Source organism: Rutilus rutilus, assembly GCF_951802725.1.
Source record: "Rutilus rutilus genome assembly, chromosome: 2".
Taxonomy (NCBI): Eukaryota; Metazoa; Chordata; class Actinopteri; order Cypriniformes; family Leuciscidae; genus Rutilus; species Rutilus rutilus.
Window position 1 is genome coordinate 49506731 of NC_140210.1, and position 21856 is coordinate 49528586.

General features: G+C 39.0%; 2 protein-coding genes across 2 annotated transcripts in view; both read right to left on the reverse strand.

The window, feature by feature from the left end:
* Nucleotides 1-21856, reverse strand: part of cldn31 (claudin 31) — a 239388-nt gene that overhangs the window by 195396 nt on the left and 22136 nt on the right. The window lies entirely within an intron of this gene.
* On the reverse strand, nt 1826-13435 carry LOC311283723 (GTPase IMAP family member 9-like). Its single transcript, XM_084398367.1, has 2 exons — nt 12046-13435; nt 1826-4244 (listed from the first exon to the last, which is right to left on the reverse strand). Exon 2 carries the CDS (start codon nt 4234-4236, stop codon nt 3292-3294), a length of 945 nt encoding a protein of 314 aa, XP_084254493.1. The 5' UTR covers nt 4237-4244; nt 12046-13435; the 3' UTR covers nt 1826-3291.

Sequence of the window (21856 nt, forward strand, 5' to 3'; positions counted from 1 at the left end):
TATAAAAAAATATTGTACTTTGTAGCAACAATGACATCTGCTTTTCAGATTAAGTGAATCATGTGATGGCGAACACATCGTCTGTGTCCTCAGGAAGACAGCGCTGGTTAATAATTGCCCCACGAGGACCAATTTACCAGCACCCATGTGACTCGTATCCCCCAACCTTACAGCCTCATGACATTCCGCACACACACACAAACACCCTTTTGTGTATAACTGAGAATACGAGAAATATATTTTCTTTTATTTTTATAATGTGTGGACATTCCTATATGCACGTTTAATAGAGGTGTGGGTTGCTAAGAGTAAAATCTTGAATTCTAAATGTTCACTGAAAGAAGGTTCCTCAATAGTGTCTTGTAAACCGACCCCGACATGGTCGTAAACTTTATGACTCCAAAGCTGCATCTTATCCAGTTCCTATGCAAGCCAACATTCCAACACATGGAACTTTTCAGGGAACTTTTCAGAGAAAACCCTTCAAATGTTTGATACGTATTCCTTTGTTTCCCAGGTGTCTTCACTTACCATAACGGAAACACTGACAATTTTATTGTGTGTTTAATCAAACTTTATTTGTGTGTAATTATGCATATAAATGTAACGTTATGTTTCCCCAATCTTTACCTGTCATAATGGATATCTATGTAATCCTCTCCATCTCACGGAGACGAATCTTGACTGCAAGGTACAATAATACTTTAATTGTTCCAGGAACTATCACATTTCTAAGTATGAATCCTTTCCCTCATAAGACATATGGTAAAAGGGGGCGTGTTCTTCTTCACACAAAGAACTGTTTCCCGCTTCATATCAGGAGAGCTGATTCGCTCTGTCACAAAACAGGGCGTAAACAGATGTCTGTTAAAAGGACGAGACCCCCACTTCTCACTCTCTTCTCTCATCGATCCCTGACCTCCTCCTCTACTCCCCGGCGCAGCGCTTCTCCAAGGATCATCTGAAGAAGGCCTTAGTCTTCTCTATCGAGCGAGCACATGTCCGAGTCGTAGCTGCGTCCCTTGCAACAAAGACTTTAAACCTCTCCCATCCAGGGAGATGAATCTGATTTTCCGGTAACTTTACATTCAGTGAGCCTTTTCGAACTTCGCGGCACCGGAAGACCCAGCAAAAACAGGACGCCACCCTCAGCATCAGCCTCACCCGAAAGGGCACAGAATCGCAAGTACATTGTCTGATAAAAGCTGTTTCCCGGTGTCTCGTGAACCTAGGTTTCTGTATGTAATAAGTACTAGCTTTTCCCTTCTCTATATTTCTTTCTTGCTTTCTTTCTTTCATTTTCATTTTATTCTGATCACATATTTTTCTTGTTTGTTTAAATGTTTGTTTGTTTTATTGTTTGCATTTTACGTACGTTTATATTTGTAGCTTATATAATCTCTTAGTGTGTGCCATTTTATTAATAAACCCATTTATACTTTTCACTGCCTCTGTGTTTGAAAAACCACTTTTTATGAAGTCAATGAAATCAAAGATCTTATTTAAGCTACAAGCTCGATATTAGACTACATTCAGTAGTTTTAATTTATAAACTCAGAAAGTTGGGTGTCCGTGGCCAGGACATGAAACTCTCTTGAAGTTTGTGAATACCTCTTCTTGACTGTAATGATTTTACATTTGTTTCGCTGGACGAATTAAATGTTGGTCAGATAGTTATAGAACAAGGTAATCTCGATAATTGATAAAATAAATGTACATGCGACTTATGAATAATGACCATGAGTCATAAATATTAATATTCCAAGATTCCCCATATTCTTGAGCTAATTCATATTTACCCAGAGTCGTATTCCCTACAACTTTATTATTTTTTAATTTATTATAACAAAAGGCAAATCATGTGAAAAACTAAATTTTAAAAATAAAAGGACAACAAAAAACAGATGTCAGGTTTACAATCTTAAAATGAATTTTTTTTATATAAAAAATCCTCAAACTCAGAGCACAGAATCACCAGCACGTTCAAGAAAAACCAGTTGATATCATTTGTACAGGTTCTGAAAGTTAACAGCACAGAGATAGCAACGTCTGCACATGATTTTCTGTTCTATGCAAAAGACCAAACTCAGTAAACATCATACTAATAAAGTAAACTGTGTACAGAAAAGCAGATGAGCCCAGAAGATGAACACAATGCGTTTAATTACAGGTTAAGCGGTTTCCTCCCATAGAAAATCGTTAAAGAAAATTATTGATGCTTAGTACATAAAGGCACGTTAAGAGTTTTTTTACATTACACGTTTTAGAAAGTGTGAGAGTGGTGGCGCTGTTTTGTAAAAACAGAAGAAAAGTATTCCGGAAGAGAGAAGAGAATGGATGTTGAGTTATTTTAATCATTGGTGTCTGAGAACAGATTTATTCTCACATGTTCTTTATAGAGATTATCATTTCTATTGAATTATGCGATCTGAAGAGCGAGCGCTGTTTTCTTCTGTGTGTGTCTGTTATGAGTCAGAGCTCATTCGCTCTAGAGCTGAGAGAAACATACAGATGAAACATGAAGCCAAATAAATATATGAATACGGAGATATATGTTCTGTGTGTGTTTTTTATGCGGCTCGGGATATTTTTCTAATAATTGATTGATTGATTGATTGATTGATTTTTATTTAAAAGGGACCATGTGTAATTAAAAACATAAATGTAAACATTTGATGCATTACACCAGAGTTAGCCTTAGGCTAATTTGCATCTGCAGTCCCCAAGTACAAATAAATACAGCACAGAATAAAATATCAACATTATTGAGTAATGTGACATATCAAACATAAAACGTCAGACATTGTTCAAGAGCATATAACATATACTTTCACACATAAAGTGGCCCTCACTGGCACACACACACACACACACACACACACACACACACACACACACACACACACACACACACACACACACACACACACACACACACACACACACACACACACACACACACACACACACACTATGATCACAACATACAGTATTATGCCCACACACAACCCCTTCTCAACCCTTACGCCCTTCTCAACCCTATAAGGAGATAAATGTGACTGAATAAAAAGTGATATTGCCCACTAACAAGTTAGTGGTTGCATTGTTGTGAAAGTTTTAAGTGTTTTTTTATATTAATAAAGAATGCCAAATGGGAAACATACGAGATACACACAAGGCAAAATGTATTCTCGGTCAGCGCCACATATCGTGCAGATGTGAATTAACTGAAGGCAATCTATCATTTCTGTTATAGAATGTTATATACATGTTTTGTAAAGATACAGTCTTTTATTTACTTTTATCTTTGTCTTTAGAGCTATATTTTCTTGCCAAAAAATAGACTCCAGCACCCACTGCTGCTGCTGCCAGAGCTGCACCTCCTGCTGCTCCTATTAATGCTGCTTTCCCAACAGTTACTGCAGTTCCCATCATAGATGCCATTACTCCTGCTCCTGCTGCTCCTCCTCCTGCTGCTGCTCCACCTACTCCTACATATCCTCCCATTGCTCCTCCTACTGCTACTGCTGCTCCTAATCCTCCTCCTACTGCTGCACATTTCTTGAGTAGAAGAGCATTCTGAGTCTCCTTATAGTCCTGTTCTGTGTATCTCTTGTATGCATTCTTCATCCTCAGTGACTCAATCTTTTCCAGAAGCTCAGTGACCTGAGATCGATCTTCATCTTTGTTGTTAAAAACATGAAAACCTCCTGAACACTGATCAACTACTGACCGCAGTGTTTCACATTTACCCAGAAAATCTTCTATTGGCTCATGTAACTGATCTCCGTGAGTAAAGAGCAGTATTGTGTGATTTGAGAACTTTGCTCCAAACATTTTCTGGATCCATTTCACAACTTTACTGTTCTCTGTGAAAGCCTCACTCAGTTTGAACACCAGCAGAAACACATCAACACCATCGCACGTACTCTGTAGTATCTGCTCTATTTGAGTCTGAGCGTCTGTGATGTTCACTGATGTATCAGAGAGTCCTACAGTGTCGATCACTGTGATTGTTTGTCCATCCAGCTCTGTTTGTGCTGATTCACAGGTTCTGGTCACAGACTCAGGAGACAAATCTTCTTTAAATGTTTCTCTAACACCTATGATGGTGTTTCCTGAAGCACTCTTTCCTGATCCAGTCGAGCCCAACAGCATAATACTCATAATAGGAGGTTCATCCATGCTGTGTCTCCGCATCTTGTCTGTGAGTGGAACAGATTTTTTCCTCTCCATCTCTCTCTCTCTATTACGAGGAAACATATTTTGTTAATTAAATTAATTAAACCTGCTGCCTTTTACACAGCTTAAGTATATATATATATATATATATATATATATATATATATACACAGAACTTAATTATATTAAATATTAATCAAAAATGATTCACACCTTCACAAAATCCAAAAATTCAGTGTAAGAGTAAAAAAATGACAACATTATTTATAGTAAGTTTATTTGATTCACAGCTTATTTAGAGTTTTGACCTCGAGAACCCAACTGCATTTACCGCAAACAGTCTAAACCAGGGGTGGGCAAACTACGGCCCGTTAGGCTGTTTAATCCGGCCCGTCGAGTATTTAAAAAATTGTCTAAAGATCGCATTCATTTAGCCTTTTTCTTGCAATACTTTGCGTTATATATATATATATATATATATATATATATATATATATATATATATATATATTGTGTTGCATATATTTGACAATCGGAATATCAGATATTTCATGCCATAGCTAACAAATGTAAAAAAGGAAAAATGACATAAAAGCAGATCATCATTCATTCAGCGCTGTTGTGGCTGCGGTGTGTCACGTAACAAGCTAGACGTGTCACCATGGAAACCAAACAGACATTGCATTAGACATCGCATAGACTCGGTGCACGTTAATGTTTTTTTCTTTTTTTGAAAACTCACAGAGAAAAAAATGTTTGGTAACCGCTTGCACACATGTTTAGTTTTTCCTTTGATTTTTCTGCTATTTAGTTTTGCTACTCTGGATTTGTGGATGTATCCTCCTTTATCGCCCGGCTTTCGACTAAAGTACGTTACGCTCCCCTATCTGCCATGTAGGCTACAGAACCCGGTTTTGTTTATTAAATGTTCTGATCTGCCTTTGCTTTTTATGTTTTATTTTATTATACTTAAAATAAATTTGTATATTCGTTTATTTCGGGTTTTTTCCACAAATGTATGACTTTTGGAAGTGCAAATTGATTGCCATGCAGTTTTAATAAAGTTGAATTAACGTAACCTTCTGTCATTTTTACTCTTCTAAGTGTACACTTAGGTGTTTTGTTTCTAATTTACGGTTAGGCCCATTAAATAATAATAAGGATAAACAATATTTAAAAAGTATAGGCTATAATTATCAAACATCTAATAAAAAATTTACCTCAAAACATAACATGCTAAATGGGGGATATCTAGCATAAAAAAATGTATTGTCAGAATGTCGTCTCTCAGTTGTTGAATTTCGCGCAGACGTTGCCACAGCGTAAATGTGTTTGCTCAGCCCGATCTCATGAAAGTGCGAATACGACGAATTGTATTTGTAGTTCTTATGAAACGCAGTTTTCGCGTGCATATGATACGCACTTAAAGGGATAGTTCGCCCAAAAATTTAAATTCGGTCATCATTTACTCACCCTCAAGTTGTTTCAAACCTGTATGAATTTCTTTTTTCTGCTGAACACAAAAGAATATATTTTGAAAAATGTCAGTAACCAAACAGTTGATGGACCCCATTGACTTCCATAGTATTTTTTATATATATATATAGCGTATAAATGGCACGAGAAATAAAATTTGTGGTATAGATACGCACTTTCATGAGATCGTGTTTCATAATCTGCTACTGGGCCGGCCCTCTGTCAAATTTTAAAACCCAGTGTGGCCCTTGAGCCAAAAAGTTTGCCCACCCCTGGTCTAAACTAAAAGATTGTTTTGGTTGAATCAGTTCAAAGGAGTCATTAGTTCGCGAATCGGACGTGTCATTAACGGACTTGTACGCATTGTGTGATTATCCCGGCAGTTAGGACATCGCACAAGATTTGTCAACACAGAAAACATTTCATCATTGGATAGGTTTTGTTTTGTTTATTGAAAGTGTTTTTCATGTCAGCTGAATGGACGGAACGCTTTTCAGAGAAGATAAGGCAATGTCATTTTTTTTTTTAGCACAACACCCAGCAGTAATTCAGGAAAAAAAATGCTTCATGTGAATGCTTCGGTCTTCCGATCTTTTACCATCGTGTCAATTCTCAATTGATTTTGATTAATGTGCGCGAGGGAGCGAGAGAGAGCAAGACAGTTTGAAGACGGTGAGGGTGCGCGTGCACGACCGGGCCTCTCTCTCTGCTCGTTCTTTCAGTAATATGCGCCCTATCAGTCATCTACATCACTCACCGATCAAATAAGGTCTTGGCGAGACAAAAAAAAAAAATCGCTTGTGAGAGAGACGCGTGAGTGACAGAGAGACGGAGGGAGAGCAGGGAAAGGAAATGCAGCTGAATGAATACGCTGCGTGTTTTAAATAGCGTATTTTTAGTTTTTTTGTTTTTTATAACGAAACGCAATATGTGGCGGCCTGTGTTGATTCTGTGGCGCACCGCCACGAATTAGTCTATGTGTGGGAAACACTGATATATATATGAGGGTATTTTTGTATTTATATATATATAGCTATATATATGAGGGTATAATGAGGGTATTTTTGTTTTCTACGGTATATTACTGTTTTAATGGAAAATGGTATGATATTGTCAGAAATTGGCATTTTTTACAGCAAGGGTTAACAGTGTATATATATATATATATTATAGAAAGAAGTCACTTGCGCTTCAGCCTGGTTGGTGCTCACGGAACAGGACACAATGTTCAAGAGAGGAAACCCAAGGTCTATCTAGGACCACGGAAACAGAACCGGAGCACACAACGTTTTTAATAATTTATTAATAAATAGCGACTAACGTTTCGACGCTCATGCGTCTTCTTCAGAGTCTCTTCAGACGCATGAGCGTCGAAACGTTAGTCGCTATTTATTAATATATATATATATATATATATATATATACCGTTAAACCTTGCTGTAAAAAAGACCAATTTCTGACAATATCATACCATTTTCCATTAAAACAGTAATATACCGTAGAAAACAAAAATACCCTCATTCACTATTCCCTACATTAGTTCACTAATATAGTCCCCTTGACAGAGTGAATGAAAAGAAGTGAGTGAATTGAGACACTGATGAACACCTGATAAGCAGAATCACTGAAGGACAGAGAAACAAGAACAGAAAAAAGAGAAACACAAGAACTACAACTGACTTCCAGCAACACTGAGTGTGAAACCAGTTTACAAACCAGTTTAACATAATTTCTTTCATACATGTATAAAAGTTATTGTTGAGAATTAACAGATACTTAGTTGTTGATCAGTATTTGCTTTAGTTGGGCTCTTGACTTTTTATTGCAAATTTCTCTCTGGCTGTTTTAACGGTGAGTTTATAAAACACATTTGTTATGCCAAGAAAAAGTCAAGAGGAATATGATCAGGTATTTTAGGCTGTTGTGATGATGCCGTGATCATCCTGGACACGTCTGATTCACTGATCTCTTCCTATGTATAAGCTTTGAATTTATGGGTATTTAACATTTGTTAATCATATATCTGTGAATCTACAACATGAAATCCAGCAATGCTTCTGTTAATTATTTATTGTGAAAGACATAGAAATAATATAGTGCATTAATACACTTCAAACTCCTGCTTGATTTAGACACAAACAGACATCAACAATCAGCACATGAATCTCAACAATCAAAAGTTTCATGTTGCAATGCATGCTGGGTTCCAGGATAGTATAAAACTCCCAGCATGCACTGCTGCATGAATAAAAAAAAAAATTGCCACCATTGTTGAGAGACATGTGCTGATTTTTTATATCTCTGTGTTTCTGCAAGACAGTGTAGCTATGTTTCTTTGGTTGTGCATGAGGTGTTAAAGAAAATTGTCATTGTAAGTGTAAGCCATCTGTAGTTTCAACAGCAGTGGTAATGTAACACTTTTGATACAGAATTTAACTCTGAATGAGATTAGTGAATAAACAGCCTAAAGGAGGATTTTTCTCATCATAATCAATTTAACAAACTGGATACACAGAAGGTGTGTATGCACAAGTGTGGTTTGCAAAAACACAGTTCAAGCAAGAGAAAAACTGATGTTAAAAAGTCAAGGGTCAGCAACCCAACTAAAGCAAGCACTGATCTCTATAATGGTAACTTCAAACCAAACATTTTCAATTAAACATCTCAATAACAACTTCTGTAGATGTATGACAGAAATAAAGTCAGACTGGTTAATAATAAGTGTAGTAATGTGTAATGGCTGGAAGTCAGTTGTAGGTCTTGTGTTTCTCTATTTTCTGTTCTTGTGTTCCTCTTTCCTTCAGTGATTTTGCTTGTTAACAGCAGGTGTTCATCACTAATGCTCAACAATCACTTACATATTCCCTTAATTATCTCACTGCAACACTGTCTCAATGTTACTTTTTACTCTTTGTAGTGTGGATTTTCCTGTGGGGTTGAAAGGGTTAACAGTGTAAGATAAAAAGACACACCCACAAAATGTATTTTAACAGTAATAAACTAAGTTATAAAACAGGTATATATTTTACTGTAAATAAACCTGGTACGGTCTAACAGTGTATATATATATATATATTTATAAGGGGTGTGACGGTACATGCAGAGGTGAGCCTACATTAAGGTCGGGCCCCAGGCAAAATTAATTAATGAGGCCCTTCTAAAATATTTTTTTGTTAACATCTCTTTGTTACCTAGACATAATTATACGACATACAAGCGCATGCATAAAGCTTGCCAAAAAGCACCAGCAAAAGTAATGATTATAAATGTGTCAGAAAAAAAATATGATATGACATTTTAATTGTTTATTAATAACTAGTGTTTCAGCTGCATATATGCAGTTGACGATCCTGACTCGCCATATTCGTAGTGAACGCGCCTATAGAGGGATTACATGAACAGAGAGTATTTGTTTTGATTTGAATTGGTGCGTTTAAAAGTAGACATTTCAAGCTTTTTTCTATTTATGTCAGTAAAGGCCCTTTCACACCGGATGCGTAACGAAAAAGCGAAACGAAAAAGCGAATAGTTTGTGTGCGTATAGTTCGCGTCAAAACCATTCACATCAGCCGCGACGCGAATTTGCGACGTTCAGAGCTTCAACATTCCCAAACTTTCTCGCCGACAGCTGAGAAAACATGGACACTTCATCATCATCATCATCATCATCCAGTGAAGACGAGCTTTTCATTTTCTTTAAAAGACAGAAAAGAAGGTTTTGGGTGCAGCCAATCTTACAGAACAGAGAGTCTGAAGGGGAGTATGCTAATGTACACTTGTAGTTTCCTTTTCCTCTCTCCTTTTTCTCACATCGGTGTCCCTGAGGTTTTCCCACAGTTTTTTTGCGTCTTCAACTAAACACAGTGCGTTTTGTAATGTCAATAAACATTAGCAGCTACATGTAACACACGAAGTAACAAGTTAAAATCATTCGACTAGAAACTGTAGATATCACACAAAGAATGTATAGTATACTAAAAGCAGCCCTAAATAGTCTCACTTCATTTTGTTACATGTTCAAAGTAAACACGGTCTCTGTCTCTGTCTTTGACGATAATAGTGTTAGCTTTCTATCCCAAATGTAATTTAGCCTGCTAGCCTACACAGCACAGGACTATACAACGAATAAACTATCACACAACATACTCACAGTCGTGATAACCGAGTTGGTTGGCAATGCTACGCCACACATTGTCTTTCAAATCGTTGTCCTTGTAGTTTGTGATTGGCTGAAGCCTTTTCTGTCGCCGCAAAAGTAAAAAAAAATCGACATCGAAGAGAAAAAACTAAAAGTCGTTTTTTCGCGGCAGCACATTCGCGTTCGGTGTGGAAACACTCATTACACAAACAGCTGATCAAAAAATAAAACCATCGCGCGAATTATTCGTGCGTCAAAATCGCGTCCAGTGTGAAAGGACCTTTAGGCAAGTATTTGCTGAGTTCCGGTTCAAATTTGTGATGACGCCGGCGCCTCCATATCATGCAGTAAAGTGCGCTATTCTTCAGCTTCCACACTCCGCACAAACACTTTGAGATGAACCTAATAATAGCGCACATTTATCTAAGTTAAAGGTTAGAGTGAGCGGCCATGCCAGACAGAGAAGTCCTCCATGTTTAACAAATCAAATCATGCATTATCTACAGTACTGTGAATAAGCGCTGCACCAGTTTGATTAAGTCGGCTGAGGCGAGGCGGTAAAAGCATAGCCAGCTTAACTAGAGGGGGATGCAGAGATGTTGCCTGGTGTTTATATTAACATTTTCTGATTGTTTCAATTATTAAACCTCAGGGGCCCCCTCAAAATGCGGGGTCTTTGCAGCACCCCTGGGTACATGTATTCGTCCCAAACGTACAGTATAAGGACGTCACGGCTCGGTGCATGCAGTCACACAACGAATACATTGCGTTACAGGCGATCCAAACTCCAATCCAGAAGGGGATGCGCGGCATTGCAACACTGTTTGATACCAGTAAATAGCGCAGAAAAAGAAGAAGAAGAGACATGATCGATCTCTCAACCAGTGTCTCAACTGCAGAAAGATATCAATAAAACAGCTTGAGAATAATATCTCACGTATAGCAATACAATTACTGCAGGCATTTAGTGTCGACGGCAGGTTAGTTCGCTAGAGAAATGAACTCTAGAGAGAAGCATTTCATATATGCACTGTATAAGCATATTTAATATATATTTTTAACCTGTTAGTAATGTTTTGATTATTTAATGTATGTTTAAATAAATTTGTCATGACTACAAGTTATGACAGCCACTGTGTAAATGATAAAAATGAATTGGAGTAGAAAATTAACTTTATAATTATATTTAGAAGTTGATGGAAAACCTGCCTTGTGTGCAATTTACATGTTTTTTTTTTGTTTTGTTTTTTTGTGTTGATTATTATATCTAAAAATAAATATCAGCAATTTAATAATTTGAGCTCTGTTGTTAATTGGTACCTTTAATATTATAGTAATGAAATTTTTTATTTTATAATATAATTTATTTAAACACATACATATTTGTAAAAAATAAAATAAATAAATAACAGTTTATTTTAAAAGAAAAAGAAACAATAAGTAATTTTGTGTTTAGTTTTCTCCCCCCTGCTGTACCGAATACTTCAATACCGAGGTACGAACCGAACCGTCATGTTTGTACAGTTACACCCCTAATATATTTGCCCATATTTGGGGGAAAAATAATTAAAGACTGAATTTTAGAAATAAAAGCAAGCAAGTTCATCAAAATTTATTAAAATCTCCAGTTAGCAGTGGTTATATGACTGTGTGGTGGCGTTCATGTGCATTTAGTTAATCTTTAAACTAGTTAATCTTTAATCGATTAGAAAGAAAATAAGCAGAAGGACAACCTGTCCTCACTCCTCTGGGTCAAAAACTTAAGCACGAGCGCCAATATGGCAAGTGGTCTGCAGCCGTCAAAATAACGTCAAAGTCCATTACTTTCACTGGCTTGTCAGATCAAAGCAGGCCTAAATTTCATTATTTGCATTAGTAAAAGTAGTGTTTACAGCCTACTTTTATTTTTGAGCTCCTAACGCGCCTACACTAACACACTTCTCAACAATACGTTACAGGCAGATCACAGTACAGTCACTTGCATTTCATAAGATTATTTTACCATAGCAATTTTTCATGATGTGATGTTAATCTCATTTAAATAACTTCCAGTGCTTGTTTTTGACAGTGTGTTTAGGCACACTTGGTATGACGTGCGTAGATAATCGCTCCGATCACCAACACTACACTTGTCAACATAATACACAAAACTCAACACATCTTGGAGCGTCATATAAAACTATGACCAATATGAACACAATAGCTACATGACTGGAGACCCTATAGTAGTCCATCTAACATCTACTGACCTGAAGAATCACGATGAGCTCCACCAGGTTTCTCTTCACTTCCTGAAGTTAACAAGCAGGCTTGATCAGGAGTCGTGACGCACTAAAGTGAAACTGAAAGTCTGATTTGTTCAAATGAATGGTTACCTCTGACAATGACTGGTTATTTCTGCAAAAGGAGCTAAGGACATTTCGTGTAGCCTTCAGCCCCGTTCACACTACAAGCGACTTTATCGCTGCATGTCGCCAGTGGCTGGCGATGAGGTCGTTAGTGGGCGTTCTCACTTCTGGTTGCCTAGGTAATGTTTGTGAGTGACATTCATGGATGTTACGTGTTGTAGACAACAAATCTGTTTTCTTGCCGCTACAAGCTAACATTTTGGAAGGAAAAGTCTAAATATAAATGGGATCAGTACATAAAATGCATAATATTAAAGATGAATGAGAAACAGCGAGTGCCCTGTGCTATCGCGGCTATTTAACTGCAGAAAATGGGCAAATACTGGTCTTTCTGAGTTCACGAAACTATTCGGGCTCGGAGTCAGCACGGCGAGTACCACCGTATGTACACAGAGACATATCATAAACTATTGGACAGTTTCTGACTGCTAAAATAAACTTCTCATTCATCTTGCCTCGGTCAGACGCTGCACTGAAGAGTGACGGATCCACTGATCCAGAGCCATAGAGAGAAAGAGTTGCGACACTCTTTGATGTCGCCGCTATGGCTGTCACGTGGTTCATGTAAGCCCCAATAGTTCTAAAACATACGCTGGCTGTCATGCTCTTCTATGGGACAGACAGCAGCGATTGCATTATTGAACGGTAAATATAAAATAAAACACACACCCAAGTACTTTTTCAGCTGTTATTGCATTATTGCATTTTGTTAATGTCAGTTTTGCATTTGGAGATAAGTTTTAGGCTATATTTTTGGAGGGAAAAGCTTAAGTGTTCATGTTCGCATGGGTAGTAGCACTGGCTTTAGCGGCTCTAACTTAACTTTTCCATATCATTCATCTGATGATGGACGTCTCATGATATTTATTTTAGCACAACTGGGCTGTTAGGCTATTGATTCCCGTGATTTTGCTTATAATTTTTGATTCAGCCATTAGCCTACCTTCGTGATCACGCAAAGAGGTCTGCCGTGGCGGTCCGTTCAGAGTTCGCTTAAATATTTTTTATTAAACAATGACAGACAACAAAAATGTGTGCTTGTGTGGGTGTGTGTGAACAAGAAAAACAAAAACCAGGGGCAGGTGATCCATGAAACAGACAGGACTGGTGATCCCATAACAATCCTAGAGGTCCAGCATTGTTCTCACAAGCCGCTTCACTCAAGACAATAAAACATAATGAAAAGTTAGTATATCCCAAAAAATTTAATTAAATAAAAGTTGCTATAAAGGTGGTAGTGATTCATTACTGAACTCTTACTGTCACAGCTGACGAAGTCGCACTAGCTAGCAGGCAGTGCTTGAAAATTGGTTGAAACAACCAACATAAAATATAAATAATTACGCTGTGCAATGTGCATATACAAATGAAGACCAGTATAAGCATCGCAAAGGGCCTCTGATCCAACATAGACAGTTGACAATTCAAAAGAGGTCGATATTTCAGCAACTTAACTCTGGAACAACTCGACGCGCAGCAATGTAAGTGAATGGTGTCCAACGCCAAAATGACGGTGTTTAGAACTATTCCGCTCTTCAAATCCCGGAAGTAGGCGGTTAAAAGCGCCGCCATTATTTACAACGGAGGTCTATGGGAGTGTCGCAACTCTTTCTCTCTATGGCTCTGCACTGATCTATATAGAATGACTGGATAGCTCATGACGTCATGAACAGTGAAGCCACCGCGCCGCCATATTGGTATTCCCTAGTGAGCTCATGCTGTTCTATTGAATCAATAGGAAATTTTATGATTTGACTGAAAAAACATTGCCTAACGAGACACCGTTTTAAAATCTAAAGTCTCCCTGCACATTTTTACAACGCAAACACCCTTAGCATTTAAATGGGTATTTGTTTAAAGTCGAATATTTTTCCAGCTTATTAAAAAACGGCAATTTCTTTGCAAAAGGAATTAAAAGCTGTACGAGAACACTAGTCGGCCTTCACTGAAAAGCTATCTTCACAGGTAAGAAAAACAGTTTGATACTATTAATTAAATAGTGAATGCTAAAGACCTATATTTTTTTGAATTGGTGAATATTCATGTGAATATTGTTTCGTAGCCACGTCCGAATTAATAATACCTCAGCACAATACTAATTTGTTCCCTCGTTTTATTATATTGTGGCCACGTTGTAATTCGTTAAATAAGGGAGGGAATTAGTTAAACGTGTCCACGATTTATTAAAACGAGGGAACAAGTCGTCGTAACAACGAATTATTTAGATCAGTGGACAGAGCGCATACAAGCACAGAGAGCCACGGCCGCGCGCGCGCACTCTCAGCGCCTTCAAACAACACAAGCGCTGTATTGCTCTCTCTCCCTCGCGCATATCAACATCAATTCACACAATATTAAAAGGTCGGAAGACCGATTGTGTTTTATAGATTAGTAGTTTGTTCATATAAAGTGTTTGATTAGCAAGTTACATGTTCAGGAAATGCTTAATACAAATTGTATGGGTTAATGTAACGGTAAACGGACTCTGCACGAAGCTCTTTTGAAGCTGTCAAATGGTGTCGCTATTGGACACTTAATTGTGATTATTGCTGCTCTGAGGTTTCTTATAGGATACTGTTGACTGTTTTATCGTTGATTTTTGAAGATGCAGCAGCTCTTGCCTCGGAGAAAACAACACGGGCATAGCGACAATATTGCATATAAATTACTGCTTATAGGGCTTGAATTACAACCTGTGGGCACTTGTTATACATCCCTTTGTGAACGTCGTCTTACACTTGTATGCTGCACATCGGGTCATCTTAAAAGTGCCGTCGGAGCTACCAATCTCTGTATAACGGGCGTTGGATCCCTCTGCTGGTAGGGAATCGTAAGATGGCCGCTCGAACACTTCCGGTGGCTTCACTGCCTAGTGGCAGTTTAGAACGTCATGAGCTATCCAGTCATTATATAGATCAGTGGACGGATCACATTTGCTCCACTGACTTCACTCCTATTGGTTGTCGCTCGCGAAAGTCGCTCTTCATTTGCATAAAGTTAAACATTTCTCAACTTTGTAGCGTCGCCAGACACGTCCCATCCAGTCGCCAACGGTCGCGACCGCGCGTGTCGCCGGAACTGGAAGTCGCCCGCTCCCCATTGAAAATGAATGGTATCGCGTCGCTTGGTCGCGTGTAGTGTGAACGTACCTTTCCTCTTGCCTTTGTCGGGATCGGGCGCGTTTTGGACGTGTTATGGTTGGAGTTTTAGGATATTCGGTTGTACTCATAGACAGTAAAAGAAATGGACACAGCGACCCCATTGGAACTCAATTGAGACAAGTGAAGCCCATTTTTAGCGATTTCTTAGCACTTCCTTTCCTGACGCACAGACTCAAACCGAGCAAAGCTTTACACGGACCACGTGAGCAACCCGTCTGTCTTCTAGTAGCTGTGCCAAGAAAAATCTGAATCATTCCCTTCCGAATCTTGCAGAGACGGAGAGTGTGAGTAGGAGCTGTCCATAAGCTTGGAGCAGGAGCAACTTTTGCTAGGTATTCTGATTAATTATATTGTCATTTTGCCTCCACGTCCCCCCGATTGCCCGCGAGCTTCTCCTCCCGTCCATACGGTAATCTCTCTACTGTGCGACAGAGAGTCGCGTGGTTATGACGCAATCGTTAGCCTACTTTTACAAAAACTGCTTCTACGGGGCCATAACATAAGCTACAAGGTAATGGAGCATTTTATACATTGTCGTGTTTCTTTAGAAATAAATAATGGACAAATGGAGTCTTTAAACGCCTCAGATGTAAAGTTATTCGCTGTCAAAGTGACGCCAAAATGAATGGGAGTCAATGGGATGCTAACTGCAGGTGAAGTTCTGCGACAAGATGGCGGCACGCGGCCGACTTCAACTTCCGGTCGACTTACTTCCCCCCTGGTTGTACTGGACATTCATGAGTTTCCTGTTTAGCGTTAATGCGGCTAGGTAAAACTATGGTAGCCTACATGCTTCTGTTTTCGTCAAAATCTATCTGGGGAAAACTTGAATTTCTCCTCATATAAATGAGGCCAATATTAGCTACACAAGTGAATCAGTGAATATGTTAGTAGTGATATTTTTTGAGTTGCCTATATTTGTGAGCACCAAAAATGAAGCAGACCTCTTTTTCTCATGTTAGTACATTTATTTCCAATACATTTTAATTTTAGACAAAATATTTTTGTGTTTTGTTTTTAGTTTGCATTTTTCCATTTTTTTTCTAGATGGAGGGAGCAGCTAAATTGCATTCAATTCAAGCAACACGCACCTTAAAGGTCCCATTGCATGAATTATTTTATTATTTTAGAATGTTTTCTGTGCCCTTATAATGTTAGTATGTTTTTTAGATCAAAAGTTGTTATAATTTAGAAATAAAAGGCATATTTCCTAGCCTGATTTTAGCCTCTGATTTGAATGCTGTTTGAAGGGGCGTGTCTGCTGTGAGACTTCAGTGTAAACGCCCACTGCTGTGATTGGCTGTGAGACTTCAGTGTAAACGCCCACTGCTGTGATTGGCTGTGAGACTTCAGTGTAAACGCCCACTGCTGTGATTGGCTGACATGCTTGCATATGAAATACAGGATACATATGGTATAGTATTGCCACCTTAAAAAAAACAACAACAACCAATATCCCACTCAATAGTGCTAAATATAAATGAAATTTGAAAAAGGAGAAAAATGCCTTGCAGGTGTGCAATGATAAATTGTTCTAATAGTGGGCAAAGGGTTGTCCTATTTCTTGAGAGAAAAGAAAGTGTAGAGCGCAAAAGCACCAAAGTGACTGACAGATTGTCGTCAGCAGTATCTCTGGTCGTATGATGTTCTTGACATTTTAAAATACTTTTTAAAGCAAATAAGTGACTCTAAAAAATCTAACACCCAGCAATGTGTAATTTCTGTGCATCTCCTTTCGAATACAACATTCAAATTATACTAGACAAAAAAAATATATCCTGAGAAAAGTGGATTTTGAGGGGTATTAGCACCATAGACCTCCATTCATTCTGCACTCGTCCTGTGAGCGCCCTCATATGGAACCAGAGTGGAAATGCAACCAGTTCAGAAGCCGGAAGTTTACTGAGAGTGGAAGTTCTCCCCTTATTAGACATTCTCTGTTACTACACACATTTATAAAAGACCACAGCAGCGACACTCGAGCCATAAAGCCAAACTGGTCATATGCAAACACATGGTAACAGTACAACGTGAAAACTATAACAATATACCTGTAATTAATAACAGTGTACTAATGCAGGACAATACATTAGATGATAACTGGAAAACATCATAAATTGCTAAATACTAGTTAACACTTAAAACAGAATCAACATGCTTTTTAGACAGAAAAATAAGTACAAATCACGTTGGCTGAAGAGAAACTACTGCAGACATTCATAAAAGACTAGAAAAATAGAAATTACACATTTCCTCAACTCAACTCTTAATACAAATAATTGTGAGTTTAAGACATAGACACAATGACCACAATAACTAGTTCTTGCTCGTGTGACGCACGTGTAGCCTAAACTCAATACATTTGATTACAATCTCAAAAACTGTGTTAAAGTGTTAAATGCATTATCTATAGAGCTCGGGCGTAGACGTTATGGAATGGTGCATTGTGGGTAACGGCGGCCATTTTAGAGGCAACTCAGAAGCCGGTTCGGAATAAAGTAATAGCGTAGCCGGCCGGTCTCCACCGGCACCGAGAAAGAAAGAGAAAAAGTTAAGTTATTTTTTTTGTCACAGTCGGCTGCAAAGATGAGGTTGACGATGCTGATTGGCGATCTTCGCTGTAGTGAACGCGCCAGAGAGAAATGCACATTGCATACGGATTAACTTACATAAGCAGAGAGCTGTCTGTTTTCTTTTGTTTTGAATTGTTTGTTTAAAAGTAGACATTTCAGTATAGATATATTTTTCAGGTCTGTGAGGCAAGTAGACTACCTTATGAGTTTCGGTTAATTTATGAGACCTCTCTGCTATATTTACTTCTTGTATTAAATCCAGGCAATTGGTTGATGAAACATTTATTAAAATTAAAATACAAATTAATGCAAAACGAAATCCACTTTAAAGAAAGGCTTTGTGCTTTCTGTTTGAAGTCTCTGCTCCGATCAATTTAAACTTGTCACTGGAGGCTCACTTGCAGTTCACAAATGGAGGAGTGCAAGATCTGCAGATCTACAAAGTAAACGCAAAGTCTGCACACACGTCACACAATAGGAAGCGCCCGCGCCTTCAGATCACTCGGACGTGGCTGTGTACAAAAGGTAAAAACAATATGAATACTGTTCGTTTTCTCACACAAACCGCTCATTTCGTGTCTTAGGCCATCAATGTGTACTTACGATGGGGAATTGTTTAATTTGGACGATGGGGAATTGTTTTAATTTGGACTCTGTGCATGCTCTTTGAGACAGTGACCACAGACCTGCATTATCTGACTGAGAGACAAGAACGGTTTGACCTAAAAATATCAAAATTGAAACTACTGCGGAAAAAAAGACACCTACATCTTGGATGCCCTTGAGGTAAGCTAAAACATACCAAAATTTCATTTCAAAGTGAACTATCCCTTTAAATCATTATAATCACAATGAATCTGTTAATGAGCGGAAACGCCAGAAACCGAACTGCAGCAAGATAATTGGGACAAAATACACTATCTGCATTATCATGAATAGCCACAGGAGGGGAGCCCTCGAACACCAATGATTATAACAAAATTCCTTATTTTATGGAATTCACACATCAAAACATTTTTTTAATTAAATGCTCTTTGGTTTAACACTGGAAAAATTATCTAAGAAATAAGAAAAGGTGTTAATAATTATAATGATAATTATTTAGCATACCACATATATACTCCAGCACTAACTGCTGTTGCTGCTGCCAGAGCTGCTCCTCCTGCTGCTCCCATTATTGCTGCTTTCCCAACAGTTAATGCAGCTGCTCCCACTGTAGCTGCCAATCCTGCTCCTGCTGCTGCTTTTGCTCCTGCCACTGCTTCTGTTGCTCCCACTGCTACTCCGACTGTTGCTCCTGCGACTGTTCCTATTACTATTGCTGTTCCTACTGTTGCTCCTACTGCTGCTGCTGCCACTGCTGCTGCTAATAATGATACTGCAGCATCATGTTGTTTGAGTAGAAGAGTCGTCTTATCCTGCTCTGTGTATCTGCTGTCTCCATTCTTCTCTCGCAGACTCTTTATCTTTTCCAGAAGCTCAGTGACCTGAGATCGATCTTCATCTTTGTTGTTAAAAACATGAAAACCTCCCGAACACTGATCAACTACTGAACGCAGTGTTTCACATTTATTCAGATATTTCTCTATTGGCTCATGTAACAGATCCCCGTGAGTAAAGAGCACTATTGTGTGAGTTAAGAGCCTTGATCCAAAAAAAAGCTGGCTCAGTTGCATAACATTCCTTCTCTCCTTTGTGAATGTCTCACCCAGTTTGATCACCAGCAGAAACACATCAACACTATGAAGAGTAAGCATCTTCTCTATTTGAGTTTCAGCATCTTTAATCTTCACTGATGTATCAGAGAGTCCTACAGTGTCAATCACTGTGATTGTTTGTCCATCCAGCTCTGTTTGTGCTGACTCACAGGTTCTGGTCACAGCCTCAGGAGACAAATCTTCTTTAAATGTTTTTCTAATTCCTATGATGGTGTTTCCTGAAGCGCTCTTTCCTGATCCAGTTGAGCCCAACAGCATAATATTCACAAAAAGAGATTCTTCCATGCTGTTCCTCTGCATCTTGTCTGTGAGTATACTTTTTTTTCTCTCTCTCTCTATTACGAGGAAACACATTTTGTTAATTAAATGACAAAAACCTGCTGCTTTATTACACAGTTTTAGTTTCTATAAATTTATTCACGAAAAAAAGAAACAGAAAAAACTGAGACAAACTAAATACAGACCCAGATAACATGCATTTCCGGGCCTCATCTGGGTGTGGCCCAGATACGGCCAATATGACCTTTGCTGCTGCCAGAACTGAGCCATTTGCACCATAGTTGGCCCAGATGAGGCCTGGATATGTATGCTATTAACCACACCCCTCAGACAGCAACATAGTATCGTCCCAGCACTATGTTGCTGTCTGGGTCAGGTTGAGTTTTCGTCATTCCATGCGGTATGTGGGCGAACTGTGGCAACATCTCCTTGCTTGAAGAAACCTATCTGCAAAGCTACCTGAAAAATGTCTCGGGTTACGACTGTAACCCTAGATCCCTGAGTAGGGAACGAGACACTGCGTCGATGACGCTTTGGGAACGTCCCTGCTTGATTGCGTCTGGAGCACGTGTGTCAACTAGTCCAATGGCGAGAGTGAACGTCAAGGGCGGGTGATTTCACGACCAGGAAAGGATAAAAGCACATCCGGTTTGACCGGCGTTAGCTTTGATATAGCCAAAGCAAGTCGATCACAGGAATGTAGGACGTATGGCAAAGAGCGTCTCATTCCCTACTCAGGGAACTAGGGTTACATACTTGAGAACTCTAGATCCAGGGGTATCCAAGTAAAAAAATCTGACAACGAAGTTCAGCGAGGACCAGCCCACTGCATCACAAACTTCTTGAAGGGACAGTCCAGAAATTAGGGCCTTGGAGGCCACCATACCCCTAGTAGAATGGGCTCTAGTGGCCAAAGGTGAAGGCTGGCCCACAACCTCATATGCAAGAGAGATAGCCTCGACTATCCATTTGCTAACAGTCTGTTTGGATGCAGGGGCCCAAAGCATACCAGCAGCTGATCAGACTTTCTCCACAGGGCAGCTTTGTGGACCTAAGTGTCCAGTGCTCTTACTGGACAGATGAGGTTCAATTTCTCCTGGTCTTGATCTTTAAAGGGAGGAGGACAGAATGCCTGCAGAACGATAGGTCGCTGTATATTGGTTGGAACCGTTGGTACATATATCCTGGTTTCGGATAGAGGAACGCTTTGACCATCCCGGGTGCAAACTCAAGGCACAAAGGAGATACTGATAGGGCCTGGAGATCTCCTACTCTTTTCAGTGAGGAAATGGCTTGAAAGGAACACAGTTTTGAGGGTCAGAAACTTTTCTGAACAGAATCAAGGGGCTCGAAAGGAGCGGCAGATAAACCTTCTAGAACAAGTGCCAGATCCCAAGCCGGAACTCTGGTACGAACTGCAGGTCTCAGCCTCAGGGTGCCACGAAGGAAACTTATTATCAAAGGATCTCTCCCAATAGATAAACCCCCCAGGGGGATGTGGTAGGCTGCTATGGCCGCAACATTTACCTTATGGAAGGAAACAGTGTAGAAGGAGATAACCCTGATGAGAAACTATCTTGAAGGAACTCTAGTATTGAACCAATAGGGTCATTGACTGGATCCCATTGTCGTAGATTATACCAAGAAGTAAAAACTATATGCCATAGTATCTTCATTAGAGACCTGCACGGGTTCGGGTACCCGACGGGTGACCCGCAAATTTTGCTCAAACGGGTGAGAAATATCCAACTGTGTCGGATACGGGTGCGGGTCGGGTCGGACACGGAGGAAACACGGGTTTAAACACGGGTTTAAAACAATCACGTGCAAACGTAAAAATATATAGGCCTATATGCATATTTTTAGGAACACACTTACAAAAATATGCCTGTTTTTCATGTTGATAAAATCATTTAAAATC